A 13727-nucleotide genomic window follows, 5' to 3' on the forward strand; every position below is an offset into this window, starting at 1 on the left:
ATAACACGGTAGAGGCTCTTTATTATTCAAAAATAAATAATGACATAATCATTAGGTTCACTACAGAAACAATGGAGACTGCAGGGAGCTACAACAGATTCCTTTAAATACAGTCATCCCACGAGGAGGAATAGCCAGGCCAGGAGCTGCTGTCTACACCGCCCTGACGGTGGTGGAGACAGGGACAGGGTAGAGAATAAGAGAACCAGTCAGTAAGTGCATGACTCTATGTGGGGTGTGTGTGTGTGTGTGTGTGTGTGTGTGCATGTGTGAGTGTGTGTGTGGGAGAGAAAGAGAGAGAGAGAGAGAGAGATTGGAGAGATGTAAAGACTGAGTATTGGGTATTGGGGGGGGGAGGTAGAGACAGACTTTCTCAGTTCTCCCTGGGAGACTTTAGAAACTGACCTCTTGGGGCCACAGGGGACCCCAAGCCAACCATAACAGAAGGTGAGCTAAGGCTCACAGCGGCCCTTGTGCATCATTCCTGGTAAGCCAAGTGCACTGTCCACTGAAAGACACGCTTCTGAAGCAACACAGCCGAGCTCGCTCCGTTATCTGCTCTTTCATCTGAGCTCTGCCATCTGTGCTTCATGCCTTGGCCTTTCCTTAGGGCTCTCTGACTGCATGCATCAGTAGAGTTGCTGGTTCAGGTTACAAGCTCTTAGGGAGCAGGGTCCGTTAGGATTTGTGCCTGCCCTGTAATTCTCTTATCTCAGCTCTATGTGCCTTGGGGTACATAATAAATAGTTCCTGTGAGGAGGGTCCAAGGGTTATAAATAGGCAGTTCAACAGGGGGCGGGTCCTAACTGATTTGCTGTGTGGGGAAGGCTGCCAGCATCAGCCCTGCTGCAGCCGAGGACAGCACACTGTTCAGATTTTGAGCAAGCCGAAAGATGTGAAGCCAACTCCGTGCATCACTTGGCTTGCATCAGTCACGTTGACGAACAAAGAAGAGTCTTCTTGCAACTCAAACACTCCTCCCAAGTGAACAGACTGTTGGCCGCAGGGCTTGGAGGAACTGTGCGTGTTTGCTGCCCTGAGTAAGATTCTCTCAGATCCGCTGGTGGACTTCAGACAGAGGCTGACTAAAAATGGGTCTTTACTCGAAGGCTGCTGATTAGAACAGAAGGTGACTTGGGTGTACACATAGTAGAGTCCTTGTCTTTTAACGGTCAGCTGTTTCCCACTTTCGAGTGTTACCAAGTTGTTTTTCATGGTATAATATCCTTTCTTGGCCCACTGTAGAACTGTAACAAAGAGAAGGAAATCCCTGGTGAGCAGAAGCCTAGCATGGCATATATTCCAACAGGAAATACAGTGGAACGTTAGAGGCTGACTTTATGTGAGAACTAATTCTCAAGGCCTCTTGTGGCCATCAGAGGCACAGTGAACATAGACACCAATTCTACATGGGCTTCAGAGGCATTGTCAGCTTTCAACCTGGCTTTTCTTCAAACTGGGCAAGTCACTTGATCACCCCAAGCCTAAATCCCTTGACAACAGAGCAGGGACAGTATGAAAGTATATTTCAGAGACTTGGAAAAGTTAAAGTAGCAGTTGACAGCAAGGTTTCTCTCTTTAGAGTTCTTTGAGCCAGTGTGTCCTTGAATTTAAGATAGCCAGGCAGGGGATGTCCACCTACAATTCCCACATGGAGGCAGGGAATGTCAAGCTCAAGGTCAGTGTTATCTTTGGCCACTTTGAGACTCACCTGAGTTAAGTGAGACCATGTCTCAAAACAACAACACAAAGGGGGCTGAAGAGGTGGACTCTAAAGAAGAGCCCTGGGACATGCTGGCATTCACCCTACAGAAAACATGAGTCCCAGGCTCAAGGAACACCCCTGCTTCAGGGGAACAGATGAAGAGTGATGAGAGAGGGTACCCTCTTCTGGTCTTTGTATACCCCCACACCCCCCCACTTACGTGTACATTCATACAGGCATACATATGGAAACATGAATGAATGAATGGTTTAAAATGAAGCGCAAATGATTTCAGAATTATGCATAGCATATAAATCTTACTCATGTGAGTGTGAATACTTAGCTTATCATGAATTCTACAAAAAGTTGTCTGTCTACCGAGTTTAGCAACAACTCAGAGACAAAGACCCCATTTCTTCCTCCTACCTTACACTCTTACAAACCTGACTTGCCTCCCACGACCAAGTCTAAATTAGGGGAGGAAGTATGAAAATAAACCACGTGCTCACTTAACTGGGTTTTCATCTCTCATTGGAGTGGGTGCCACCAACTTGAAAGTACCCATATTCTTGTGGCTACGGCAGAGTCCCCACCAACAGTGTGCCATTTTCTCTGCTGCAATGTTGAGTGGGTTCAAAGCCATGTGTGTACCCAATTTCAAATCTCAGCTTCCACAGAAAGCTCAGTTTGATGGGGGTAAGGGGTGGGAGGTGGGGAGAAGTAGAAGTATTGGTATATTTGCTTTCTTGAGATTTTCTAAATATTTTATTTGATGGTCTTACTTTAACTAGGGCATAAGATACTTCTTTTTCCAGACTTCTCTTTTTGTATAAGAAGGCATCTCACCATGCCTGATATTTCTGGGTACTCCAAATTCTCCATAGAAGGTGTTTGTTTATGATGTTTTCACATTTGGGCAATTTGATTCTGTTTAATGAATTAGGTCTCCCCTTTACATTTTTTTCTTTTCTGAGACAGGGTCTCAGTACAAATCCTTTGCGGGCCTGCAACTTGTTTTGTGGCCAGGCAAGCCTAGAACTCATGAAGATCTACCTGCCTCTGTCTCCTGAGTTTCCTCCCCTTTGGGGGGCACAGGATTTCATGTATGCCTGGTTGGCTTAGAATTTGCTTTGTAGGCTAGGATGATCTTAACCATCTAATCTTTGTGCTTCCATCCCTAAAGCTGAGATTACAGATGTGTGCCACTAGGCTCTGCTTTTTCACTTTGGTAATTCCTTACTTCATTGTAGTTCTTGCTAGGGCATGTTGGTCAAGTTTGTAGCGTCACGTACAGAAAAGACAGAAATGTGGGGCTGCGGTGTACTGGACTATATCTTTCCTACTTTGTCCTGTGAAGATCTACTGTGGTATAGACTTGTGAGATATTTCACAAGCAGTACCCATTCTAGGCCTTTCGAAGAAGTCAGAATTCCACTAAATATATCTAAGTACCAAAGGATTTAGGTACCACTTGACCAAGACCAGTAGGAAGTGATTCTAAGGGGTTTCTCTGTTGTAATTTAATGCAAAAATGAATAGATCATGTGAATGGTTTCCCTGCCACAGAAATAATTGTGGTGTTTTCCCATATGTTCTATGACAAAAATTAATAAATACTATAGGAACAGCTGGTCTCTATGAAGAACTTTATGTCTCTCTGGATAGCTCAGTGAAGTAAGCTAAGTACTGGCATCTTATTCTGGAATAGCATAGTTTGACAGTGTAACTCTTCTCCCACGTTAGTTGATTGATATTCAAAGCTACCCTGTGGAGTATGTGAGACAGAAAACCACCTCAGACTGAATGGCATGTGTCTAAAGTCAGTTTGAAGTGGCTCGTGGCTCTCGAACCTAGTGTTCCCAAATTCCCTAACCAGAATGCTTACGTCTGTACCATGAACCACAATACAATACATGTGCTTCTGTGGTATAGCCACTGAGGAGCTCAAGTCACCTCAGAGACATGATTGTGTCTTCCTTTGTGTTTCTGTCTTTGTCTCTTACACACACACATAATTTAGAATGCAGTCGTCCATGCCTTTATATACATGGGGAAATTTATGCTAGCATACATGTTTCCATTCATCTATAGATGTGATCTACAGCATCGGCTATCACAAGGTAGAGATTTGAGGAAGATTAGGACCTAGAATGACGTTAGGAGATGTATGGAAATAAAATAGGGGCTAGGGTGGGAATAGGATATGTATGGAAATAAAGGCATTCCGTGCTGAAAAGATCACAGTATGCCATCTGTTGTTACTTCATTGAAAAATCTAACATCTTGGCGCCTATTGATTGTTACAAAATGATTTTGCTTTTAATTTCCCTAAGGTCGGCCCCACTGAGGCTGGGGTTAATCATACAGGGACTGACAGATGACACAAAAAGACCTCCTGGGACCCATTTATACATAGTGAGGAGGGCTTAGGAGGAGAGATGTCCCCAGTAAGGAGGTCACTACCTGCCATCTCTTTTTATGCTTGCAAAATAATGGTTCCCCCACCCAGTCATTCATCATTTAGAATCAGCCACTGAGCAAAAACATAATGAGAACATTGGGACTCTTTCCCACCTCCTTTTGTCGCTCTAAGTCCCATCTGTGCATTTGAGCTGACTTTGATGACAAAGGACAGCGTGTGAGACTTTATGGGTAGGTTTGTAAATTGGTCCCTGGAGGAAGAGAAGTGCCTAATGATTAGGCTGCATAGCTTTGGGGTACCCCCCCCACACATATGCACACATACTCACACACCTAGGTGGCTTTCACTCCGATGCTATGGGACTTACCAGATGTTGTTTTACTGTTGGCCTCACTGACAACATGTACTGCAATTTGAGGGTCTTCATCACCTGAAATGAAACCAAAAACATACTGTCAGGCCAAGGAAACCTACAACTGCATGTGAAATTAACGGGTTCAGTTCTACAACAGCGGAATAGTGACCGAGTTTACCTTAAAGGAAGGAAAACTGGTCCAGCAATCCTTCCCATTGAAGGAAAGGGTGGCTTCTAATACCTTAAAAAACTGTATTGGCTGTTTCCATCGATCCCTTTTCCTGATATTCAATACTCAATTCTGCTTACCTCAGATGGACACAGGCTACAATATTTGTTTTCATTAAATCTGCCTTGAATTGTGCTTTTAAGAACACCTGCCATACATACACTGGAGTGGTAGTGGGCACTGAGTTAGTAATATGATTATTGTGTCTGATTTGCTCAAATGACTTTCACACTACGAGACTGAGCTCTCTTTGTCTTGCAAGAGCCTTCCATCCCAAATAAAAGTACTCATTTCCTAAGTATAGAAACTGTGGGTACTTTCTTTCTAGTTATGAGCCTGATTCTAAGAATTTTGTAGGTATATTATGGAGGATGTTTTGATGACAAAACCATGCATAATCTGAAAGAACAATTTGGTCAAATTTATGATTTGTCTAAAGGCAAGCATCCACAGTTAAAATCTCACTGTAATTAGCAGATAACACAGCATCACGGAACATATCTTGCAGTCACTGTGAGGAGGAAAGCTCCAGGGGAATCAGATGAGCCTTTGGCAACAGACCAGTGCTTGAGACAGGTTCTGAGCACCCTCTTCACCTAATAAAATTGTGTCTGTACCTTAATATGTGTGTATTTCCTCATGTGCATTAGATTTGTGTAGCTACAACATTGTGCTCAATAACTTTGTAATGTCATAGTTTCTGCAGCAGCACCCCTTTCCCTTTTGCTGCTACTCAAGTCACTCCACACATCACTGGTTTGGGGGTACTATATTCTAAAGGGACTTGGAGAGAGCTGTGTTCAGAAAAGAACATGACTGGGACAGGAAAGAACCTGGGAAGGATCATGGAGGGAACAATGGAACGTACTGGGCATATTCAGCATTGCTAGAAAAGTTCACTGGGAACTCAGGGTTGTGGTTGCTGTCAGACAGCCATCATATAGGGAAGTAATTATTCTTTGCATAATATAGCCTCAAAGAACAGAAAGGTATCCAATAAGTAGACATTCAAGGAACAAAATTTGAGGCAAGATGTTTTTGGGTAGATGTTGACTTTAGTATAATTCGTAGAGCTGTTCAAAGATAGAGCAGGTTGTGTAAGTATAAGGTATTCTATCTTTAGCCATGTCTGAGAAGAGGTCATCTGTTTAGTGCTGCTTCAAAGGGGATTCATATTCTCAGAGGTGTACTGGATTTGAGGGCCATTAAGGTCCCTTCGTGACCCCTAGCTATCTAGGACACACTCACTTCAGGAATAAGCAAAGATGAGAATGGAGCATTGCATTCATTGATCCAGGAGACCCACTGGGTACTGTCCTCCCACAAAATAGTTGTCATTGAATGATGAATGCCATTTTTTTGCCAAATGATTACTTTCTTGTAATCTGGTCCTCTGAAGGTGGCGCCAGATTGTGTGATTGTTTGGATAAGGGTATTGGAGGTGGGGTTCCTTCATATTTGATATTATCAATATTACAGGAACATATCCTCATCAAGGTGAACATGAAAAGCCTTTCTGTGTCACTAAGGCCTGAGAAGGTACCAATTCGACCAATGTCTTTTATTTTATTTCCAGGACTAAGTATTCCCTAGTTCATGTGGTCAACTTAAAGCTTCTTTGTACACTTTAAGCATTTATAGAAATTGGTAAATAGCAACATACCTTTTTGCATTTCAAAGCTGGTTTCTTTTTTCTCTTCTGTGTTTAAACTTACATCCTAAAAGGAGAAGCATTGCAAAAGATTAGTTGGCAGAAGCTCTGCTTTAGGGGTTTTCAAGGGCTCATTCATTTGGCAACTGTCAGTACCATGTTGTCTGCGCCTGGTGAGGATTATAATATAGACGAAGATGCTGTCGTTAATTCCATCATAGCAATTGAGAGTCCCTGTCTCTGACGGATAAGCTGACAGCCCAGAAAACTCAGGGGAGACCCTGGAAGCAAAATCCGGGCCTTATTATCTCCATTACAGTGCTTTCCCAAGACCAGAGGTTGTGATTCTGACCCTTGCTATGACCCTGGCCTCCCTGCCTTTGACGGATATTGATAAATAATGCTGAGTGGGGCAATAACTCAACACTGGGAGCTGGCATACAGAATATTATCAGACACGATGCAGGGTGTGGGTCTGTTCCAATGAGATTGCTTGGAAACTTCGCAGGGATAGATCTGAATATGATCACGGGGGAGAAATCCAGATTTTTACTTTGATTGTGCTTTTGTGGTAGCTGTCCCATATGGCCTGGACTTATTTAGAGTAATCAACATTCAGAAAATATAGGCCATCTTCTTCTAATGCTGGTGATGGTCTTCAAAACACGTAGTTTCTTGTTTTGCTTTTAAGACTTTTATTTCGTTTTTGACAATCCCATGCATATTGTTTTGTGTTTTTAAGACAGGTTCTCATGCAGCCTAGGCTAATCTTGGACTTGTTACAAAGCTGATAGTGATCTTGAATTCCTGACCCTCTTGCTCCTACCTCCCAGATGCTGATTTTTAGCCATATACCACAATGATTAGCTAAGTGCAACGCTTCAAGATTTCTTCTACTTATGAGGTGAGAGAATGCTAGTCACGCTTAAGGAAGCTAACACAGACTTCCTTCTGTGTAGATTGAGAGATGATAAAGGCTATTCGGCCGCCATTTTAAGGAGGCCGAATAAAAGGTCTGGCAAGAATGAGGTTACCTAAAGGGTCTGAGAATTAAATGAAGTACAGAACACAGGACCGCATTCCCAGACCTGGCTCAGTCTGTTTCACCGCTCGATTCTGAACAACAGGGGAAAGAAAACAGTGGTGTTTCCATACCTAATAGTCCTGCGCTCCTTGACATTCCTGGAACCTAATGTCTGCAGGGCCCTTCCTCCGCTTTCCTCACTCCAAGACGGCATTTGTGGTATTAGTCTTGACTATCACAGCTATCCGCTCAGCTCGGTTGCCAGATGTGAGGGCATAAGGCTCAGAGACCCAAAGGGGAATCTGAGCCTTAAAACGTTCACATGGGCTCCACAGATGTTCACATGGGCTTCACAGATGTTCACATGAGCTCCACAGACCAACTTTCCATTTGAGCTGCTGTGGGGCACCACGGCAATGCAGCAACAGGAAAATGTTTGTGAGCTAACAAGTAAACAAATGACTGTTTGGTGTCTTTTCAACCACTGGTGTGTGATGATGGAAGTTAAGATACTACTTTGGGCTAGATGGTTGCAGCGATCTTGGGGCCTGGCCCAGATGAAAACGTGAAGTCAGCAAAGTTTGTCTTTTATGCACCCAGTTTTGCCTTTTTGTGAACTTTCCCCAAGCCACACTCCTCAGAGCCTTTTTTTTTTTTTTTTTTTGCTTCACTCTTCACTTAAACTGATAGACTTTTAAAAGTTAAATTTCAGAGAAATCTTGGATTAATGATTTCTCTTTCAGTGGAAACCTATGTGGCAGATACGGATATCGAACCCTTTGTGGAAACGATTTGATGCCATCAAAGGCACCTCGGGCATTGGTAGACAGATAATCACGAGACTAAACCCTCTAGACAGGGAGTGAAGTAGATTTTAATGTGTAACTATGCTGTTCAAACTGGTGCTTCCACTTGCCCTACCATGAGCCCCGACTCCCATCTCTGTGATATTTGTCTCTGAAGTTAATGAGCTTTTAGTCATGAGAGGTATTTAAATGAAAATTGGGTGACCACTTTTTTAGAGATAGTGGAGAGAAGACTGGAATTCTAAGAACTAAGAATTGCATCTGGTTAGTTCTAGGATCCCATCAGACCCTGCGACTTCAAGGTTACTCTGAACCAGCCAGATCATGTTCCCAAATCCACTAATATTAGCCGAGGAAACACAGATCTAATATGGATTTAGTCTATACTTGACGTGCTTGCCTAAGCAGTTCCAAATACTGTTTCGGAGTCCGATCTCTAGGGAAATGGTGATCTAAACGGGGACAAGATAGAAGATTAACCAACTGGAAAACTTCGCTTTGCATCTCAGCTTTTCTATACCCTAGGCTAAAATGGCTTTGCCTGGGGCTCTATAGCTGCTACAGTAGACGCAAGGGGCATCCCTGACAGGCATAACACATTACTAGGGCCTTGCCTGATGTGCCTAAAACCGTTCTACTTTCTTTTTCATATAAACAGGACTGACTTTTCCTTACTCCTATCCTGGGTAGATGATTCTGGAAACTTTCCACATCAGACCTAAATGAAGGCAAAGGGAATTGGCAGGTCACCTGTGAAACCTCTCTGTAAGAAAGAAAAATGACGGGGGGGGGGGGACAAAGCCACTTTCACTGCCATTCAAGGAAATTGAAGATTGTTAACATAGTGAGAGAAGACCAGAGCTGGTAGTGTTCTTACAGAGTCTCATCCCCCTTATGTAATACAAGATTAACTGGGGCTCAGAGAGGTGAAATCATTTACCCAAGGCTGTTCAGCAAAACATAATCATGAGTCTATTTGGGATTATCAACCATCGTCTTTGACACAACTTTATGCACATTAAAATTAGAGATACCTCACAATACCTTATATTACATCCACAACTCTATAAGCCCTGCAGAAACCTAAGATGTTTTCTGAATTTACCAATCTTGCAAATAAAAGTGATGGAGGTTTTATCTAAATCATAGATTCTGCAATACAGGTGTTAATGCAAGGTGTATTATAATCTTGCATAATAAAAAGTTAACTTGAAAAACAATTAGGCCTTGTAGAGAATGGAAACAATAAAACCTGGATTAAACTGGACATAGTGGTGCATGCCAATAGTTAGAAGCAGGAGAATCAAGAGTGCAAATGTTCAGCTACATAGCAAGTTCAAGGCCAGCCTAGGCTATACAAAATTGTCTTCAAAATCTAAATAAATAAATTCTAGTTTAGTATAAAGAACTTAAAAGACAGTGGCAGATTTGAGCTATATTCTGATCCCAGTAAGCGGCCCAGGAATAAGCTTTTAGAATCTTCTTCACTGGATTAAATTGCATCTTGTTGACAGCACAGGAAGATATGTGTTAAGTTCATATGTAAGATCTAAAGAGGACAATGAGGTGGCTCAGCGGGCAAAGACCAGCTGCCAAGCATGAGGAACTGAGTTCGATCCACAGGAAAGAATCAAGTTTTGCAAGCTGTCCTCTGACTTCCACATGTGTCGCAAATTACAAATGAAGTAAGATCTTACTCTCTTTGCTTCATTATTTGATTACACATTATCTTTATATAAGAATGAATTCTGGAACCGGACAGTGGCGGCTCACACCTTTAAACCCAGCACTCGGGAGGCAGAGGTAGGCTGATCTCAACGGAGTTTGAGGCCAGCCTGGTCTACAAGAACTAGTTCCAGGACAGCTAGGGCTGTTACACAGAAAAACCCTGTCTCAAAAGCTCTAAAACAACAACAAAAAGAGTGAATTTCTGTTGGTTTGTTCAGATGCCCGCCCAGTGGACACAGAGCTGCCCTCAACAGGAAGTGGGTGCTGTCTCTTAGAGCAGCTCCTAAACTACCAAAGGATGACCAAAGGTATTAGAATCAGCACTCTAAGGGAAGCGACAGGAGAGTTTTTGATGTTCTGTTTCAGGGGGGAAAAAGAACACCTTAAGCTCATGTTTGTAGTGAACAGATAAATGGAAAAATTCTGGAAATTCATGTTTTAGATACTCAATTAATAGTAAGATGGACGACAGCTGGGTTGTTTAGAAAGCTTCGAACCTTTAGATTGAAACGGCTCCAGAAGCGAGCAGTGTTACACGGGCTCTACTGTGAGTGGCACTGAGAACGGGCGTCCTCTTCTTCCCATGCAACAGAAAGGAAGACCGCACTCTCATGGCATCACCATAAGCACTGAAGACCAGACAGAAAACATCTTCCCTTATGGCCTGCCAAGTTATTACTTTCACTACAAATTGGAGATCAGAGCCTGGTTTCACGATGGGAAGATATCAAAGGATGAATGGATAAATGCAGAAATACAAAACTCTAACTGGATGCACTGCATAACTACTGTGTGGTAGTCGCATGTGTGTGTCGCTGCGCATGCAGGGATGCATTTTGTCCAGAGAAACCCTTTTCTATTGCAGTGATGTGAACAGGTCCAACTTTTAGCTTCATTTTACCCTAAGGCACTGTCTTCATTTTGTGCTTTTCGTATGTGCGCATTTCCACACCCACGTATGTGTGTATGCATACATGTATTTATGAGCACGTGTGCTCACATAGAACACAGTTTGAGGATGTCTCACTCTGTAGAACAAATTGGCCTAAAACACGGGGCAGTCTGTCATCCTACTGTGTCCTCTAAGGCACTGCCCTTGAAGGTGTGACCACCACCCCTGATTACAGTTTGAAACATTTCTAGTGTCAGAATTCAGTTCGCAGAGCTGGGAAACGTGCTGAAACTTCTCAGTGGAATGAATCCTCCAGGAGCTGAGCGCCTTACCTTGACGAGGTCTTCATATCTCCTTTTGACCTCCTTGCAGTTCAGCAAGGATAAGGATCCTTCTCCTTTGATGCATTTCTGTAGCTGTTTTATGAATACAAAATCTTCATGAAAGCTTACTTCCTCTTCTACCTGTTGTGAAATAGCAGGCTTATGAGAAATGTCATCGTGAAGAAGAATACAGCTAATGATGTCTGCCTCCACATTCTCTTCACAGCCCTGAAGAGAGGACGGCTGGGAGAGCATAAATGGGGGATATTAGAAGCTATTATGTTGGATTATTGCTGTTTGATGCTTGCCATTTAGCAACCTAAAAAAGCCAGTGATTCAGATGTCATGTTATCTAACGTCTCTGGATAGAAATCACGACCACTCTAGCGACCTTTCATCACAAGGTGTCTATGTTTTTAATGTACCACAACAGCAATATCCTATAATTGTCATATTTCCCATCAGCCATAACACAGTTTGCTGCTGAGATAGTTTGCCTACTTCATGGCAGTGCTCACAACATGGCGCTTTCTAAAGAAGTTCATCTGTAATGTGGATTTATAATTACATCTCTCATTTCCCTAATACTTGTAGAAAGCATTTGCGTGTTTAAAGAAATTGTCTCTCAGCTCCGAAGTGAATGAGATATTTACTTTTCCAATATTGGAGTAATTAAATGTATGCTATTAACTTGTGTTGCCAACTACTTCCACACCACACTTCTGTCTTTAAGTGGAGATTATCCGCTTTCAAAATAAGAACTGGTACAGTCATGGAAGAACATGCCTACAATCCCTACACTTGCTAGGCCGAGGCGGGAGTGTTGCTGTGAGTTAAAGGTCAGTCTGGTTTAGCTATGGTCAGTTCCTGACTATTCTGGGCTACATTATGAGACTCTGTATCAAAAATGAAAAAAAATCCAAAATCAATCGAATAAATAGTGCATTTGAGACTATGTGAGTTATAGTTTCCCCATTACCCTCCAGGTCTATATACATCCATTTGACAGAGCCCACCAAATAAGTAAACAATCAGACCCAGAACCTGTCTCTTTGCCCAGCAGTGAAGTTCAGTTTGAGTAGGCAAGCAGACTGCCTCTGCTCTCAAAACCCATCACTGCCTCTCCTTATACTGATAGGAACTTCATGACCTTCATTTAGGCTCTCATTTCAAGAAAGGCTAGCCAATGATCCCAGAAAAAATCCAGCCATCCAGGTGATGCCTAGCCATTGTCCTTACTTCCAGACTTTAGAAACAGCTAGATACTCGAGACTTTTTTCCTAGTCTTGTGATTGGCATTTTGTGACACAACCCGCATGCCCCTCACTGGAAGTGAACCAATACATGGATATAAGGTAAGCCCTGAAGTTACCTTTTTCTAGACAGTCTACTCTCTCCCTGTCCCCTCTTTTCCCTGTATACCCGATCATTTATGTGTGGAAGACATCTCAGAGGACAACAGAGTCGCTTACAATGGCAGTTGACATTGAAGAATTGTACAGACAGCACCGTTCTGATCTTTTTAAAAATCTGTAAATGGAGGTGATGGTACATATCTGTACTAATCCAAAACACAATGGAAATTCAGACCAAATCAATGTTCTTTTTGTCTCGGTCAAATTTTTAAAGAAAAATGTTGTCTTCATGGGGAAAAAAGAGTTTACTTTATGAAACAAATTATAGAAAATCACTGTAACTGCTGCTGGTCTAGCACTTACTATGTGCCAGGTACTATTCTAAGTGATTTACGGGGCTAGATTCATCTGATCTCTGGCAGGAGTGCCATTTTCATCTCTATTTTCTTGGTGTAGAAAGAGCAATAGAAATATAAATTGGCATGCCCAGAATCTCAGAGCAGTTAAGAGCCAAGCTAAGATTTGAAGCCAGGCTGTCTGGCTTCAGATCCCTTAGTCAGAGGCAAAACTGTGAGACCGCCACTGTCTAGGCACCAAGACTATTAATCCACTAAGGTTTCAACTGTCCTCCACCATTTGGGTAGAACTTAAATCAACCAGTGTCCAGATCAGTTAATGCAGGCTTGTAGGTCCCCTTACCTTATCCAGTCTTCGATGAAGATACACAGCATAAAGTGCCGAGCCAATCATCTGGGTGATGAGAAAAGCTGTGAGTATGTACAGAAGAATTTTCATGCTGACGGGCAGTCCGGGAGCCACGGATCGGGGAGAAGGTTGACTGTATGTTTCTATCATGCTGGCTTAGAGTCGAAATGGTGTCTTCTGACCAAGAAGGTGACAGAGGCAGCATGAGAAGACTGTCAAAGTGGCCTCCTTACTCAGGATTAGTTAAGAGCGCACAATCGCCGCAGCCCACACTTCCTGGAAAATGTGCTTCGTAGTCTTCTGTCCCAGCTACCAAAAAAAAAGTTACGTAAAGGTTTTTTCTTTTCTTTTCTTTCCTTTTTTTTTTTTTACAAAAAAATTGCACCCATATCATTTACTTCCAGGCTTTACCTTTTGTTAGTAAAGAAGAAACAAGTTTCGTCTTCCATACATTCATTCTTGCCTTGAAATGTCACAGACTTCTTAAGAGACAATGGCAGTATTTTCCTATCACTGTCTAAAGTTTGGGGCT

At 42.6% G+C, this 13727-nt stretch overlaps 1 protein-coding gene across 1 annotated transcript; it reads right to left on the reverse strand.

Annotated features, from left to right (window-relative positions):
* Positions 1–824: 824 nt before the first annotated feature.
* Cd40lg (CD40 ligand) lies at positions 825–13351 on the reverse strand. Its single transcript, XM_057760312.1, has 5 exons — positions 13190–13351; positions 11145–11276; positions 6375–6429; positions 4495–4557; positions 825–1247 (listed from the first exon to the last, which is right to left on the reverse strand). Exons 1-5 carry the CDS (start codon positions 13343–13345, stop codon positions 871–873), a joined length of 783 nt encoding a protein of 260 aa, XP_057616295.1. The 5' UTR covers positions 13346–13351; the 3' UTR covers positions 825–870.
* Positions 13352–13727: the final 376 nt, after the last annotated feature.

Source organism: Chionomys nivalis, chromosome X (assembly GCF_950005125.1).
Source record: "Chionomys nivalis chromosome X, mChiNiv1.1, whole genome shotgun sequence".
Lineage (NCBI taxonomy): Eukaryota > Metazoa > Chordata > Mammalia > Rodentia > Cricetidae > Chionomys > Chionomys nivalis.

What these genes read in the sequence shown, in the direction of transcription:
- Cd40lg (XM_057760312.1), bottom strand. Translation starts at nt 13,345, where the DNA reads ATGATAGAAACATACAGTCAACCTTCTCCCCGATCCGTGGCTCCCGGA. An exon ending in TTCATCGAAGACTGGATAAG is followed by an intron (nt 11,277 to 13,189) that starts GTAAGGGGACCT and finishes ATTTCACAACAG; the next exon opens with GTAGAAGAGGAAGTAAGCTT. An exon ending in CAACAGTAAAACAACATCTG is followed by an intron (nt 1,248 to 4,494) that starts GTAAGTCCCATA and finishes TCTTTGTTACAG; the next exon opens with TTCTACAGTGGGCCAAGAAA.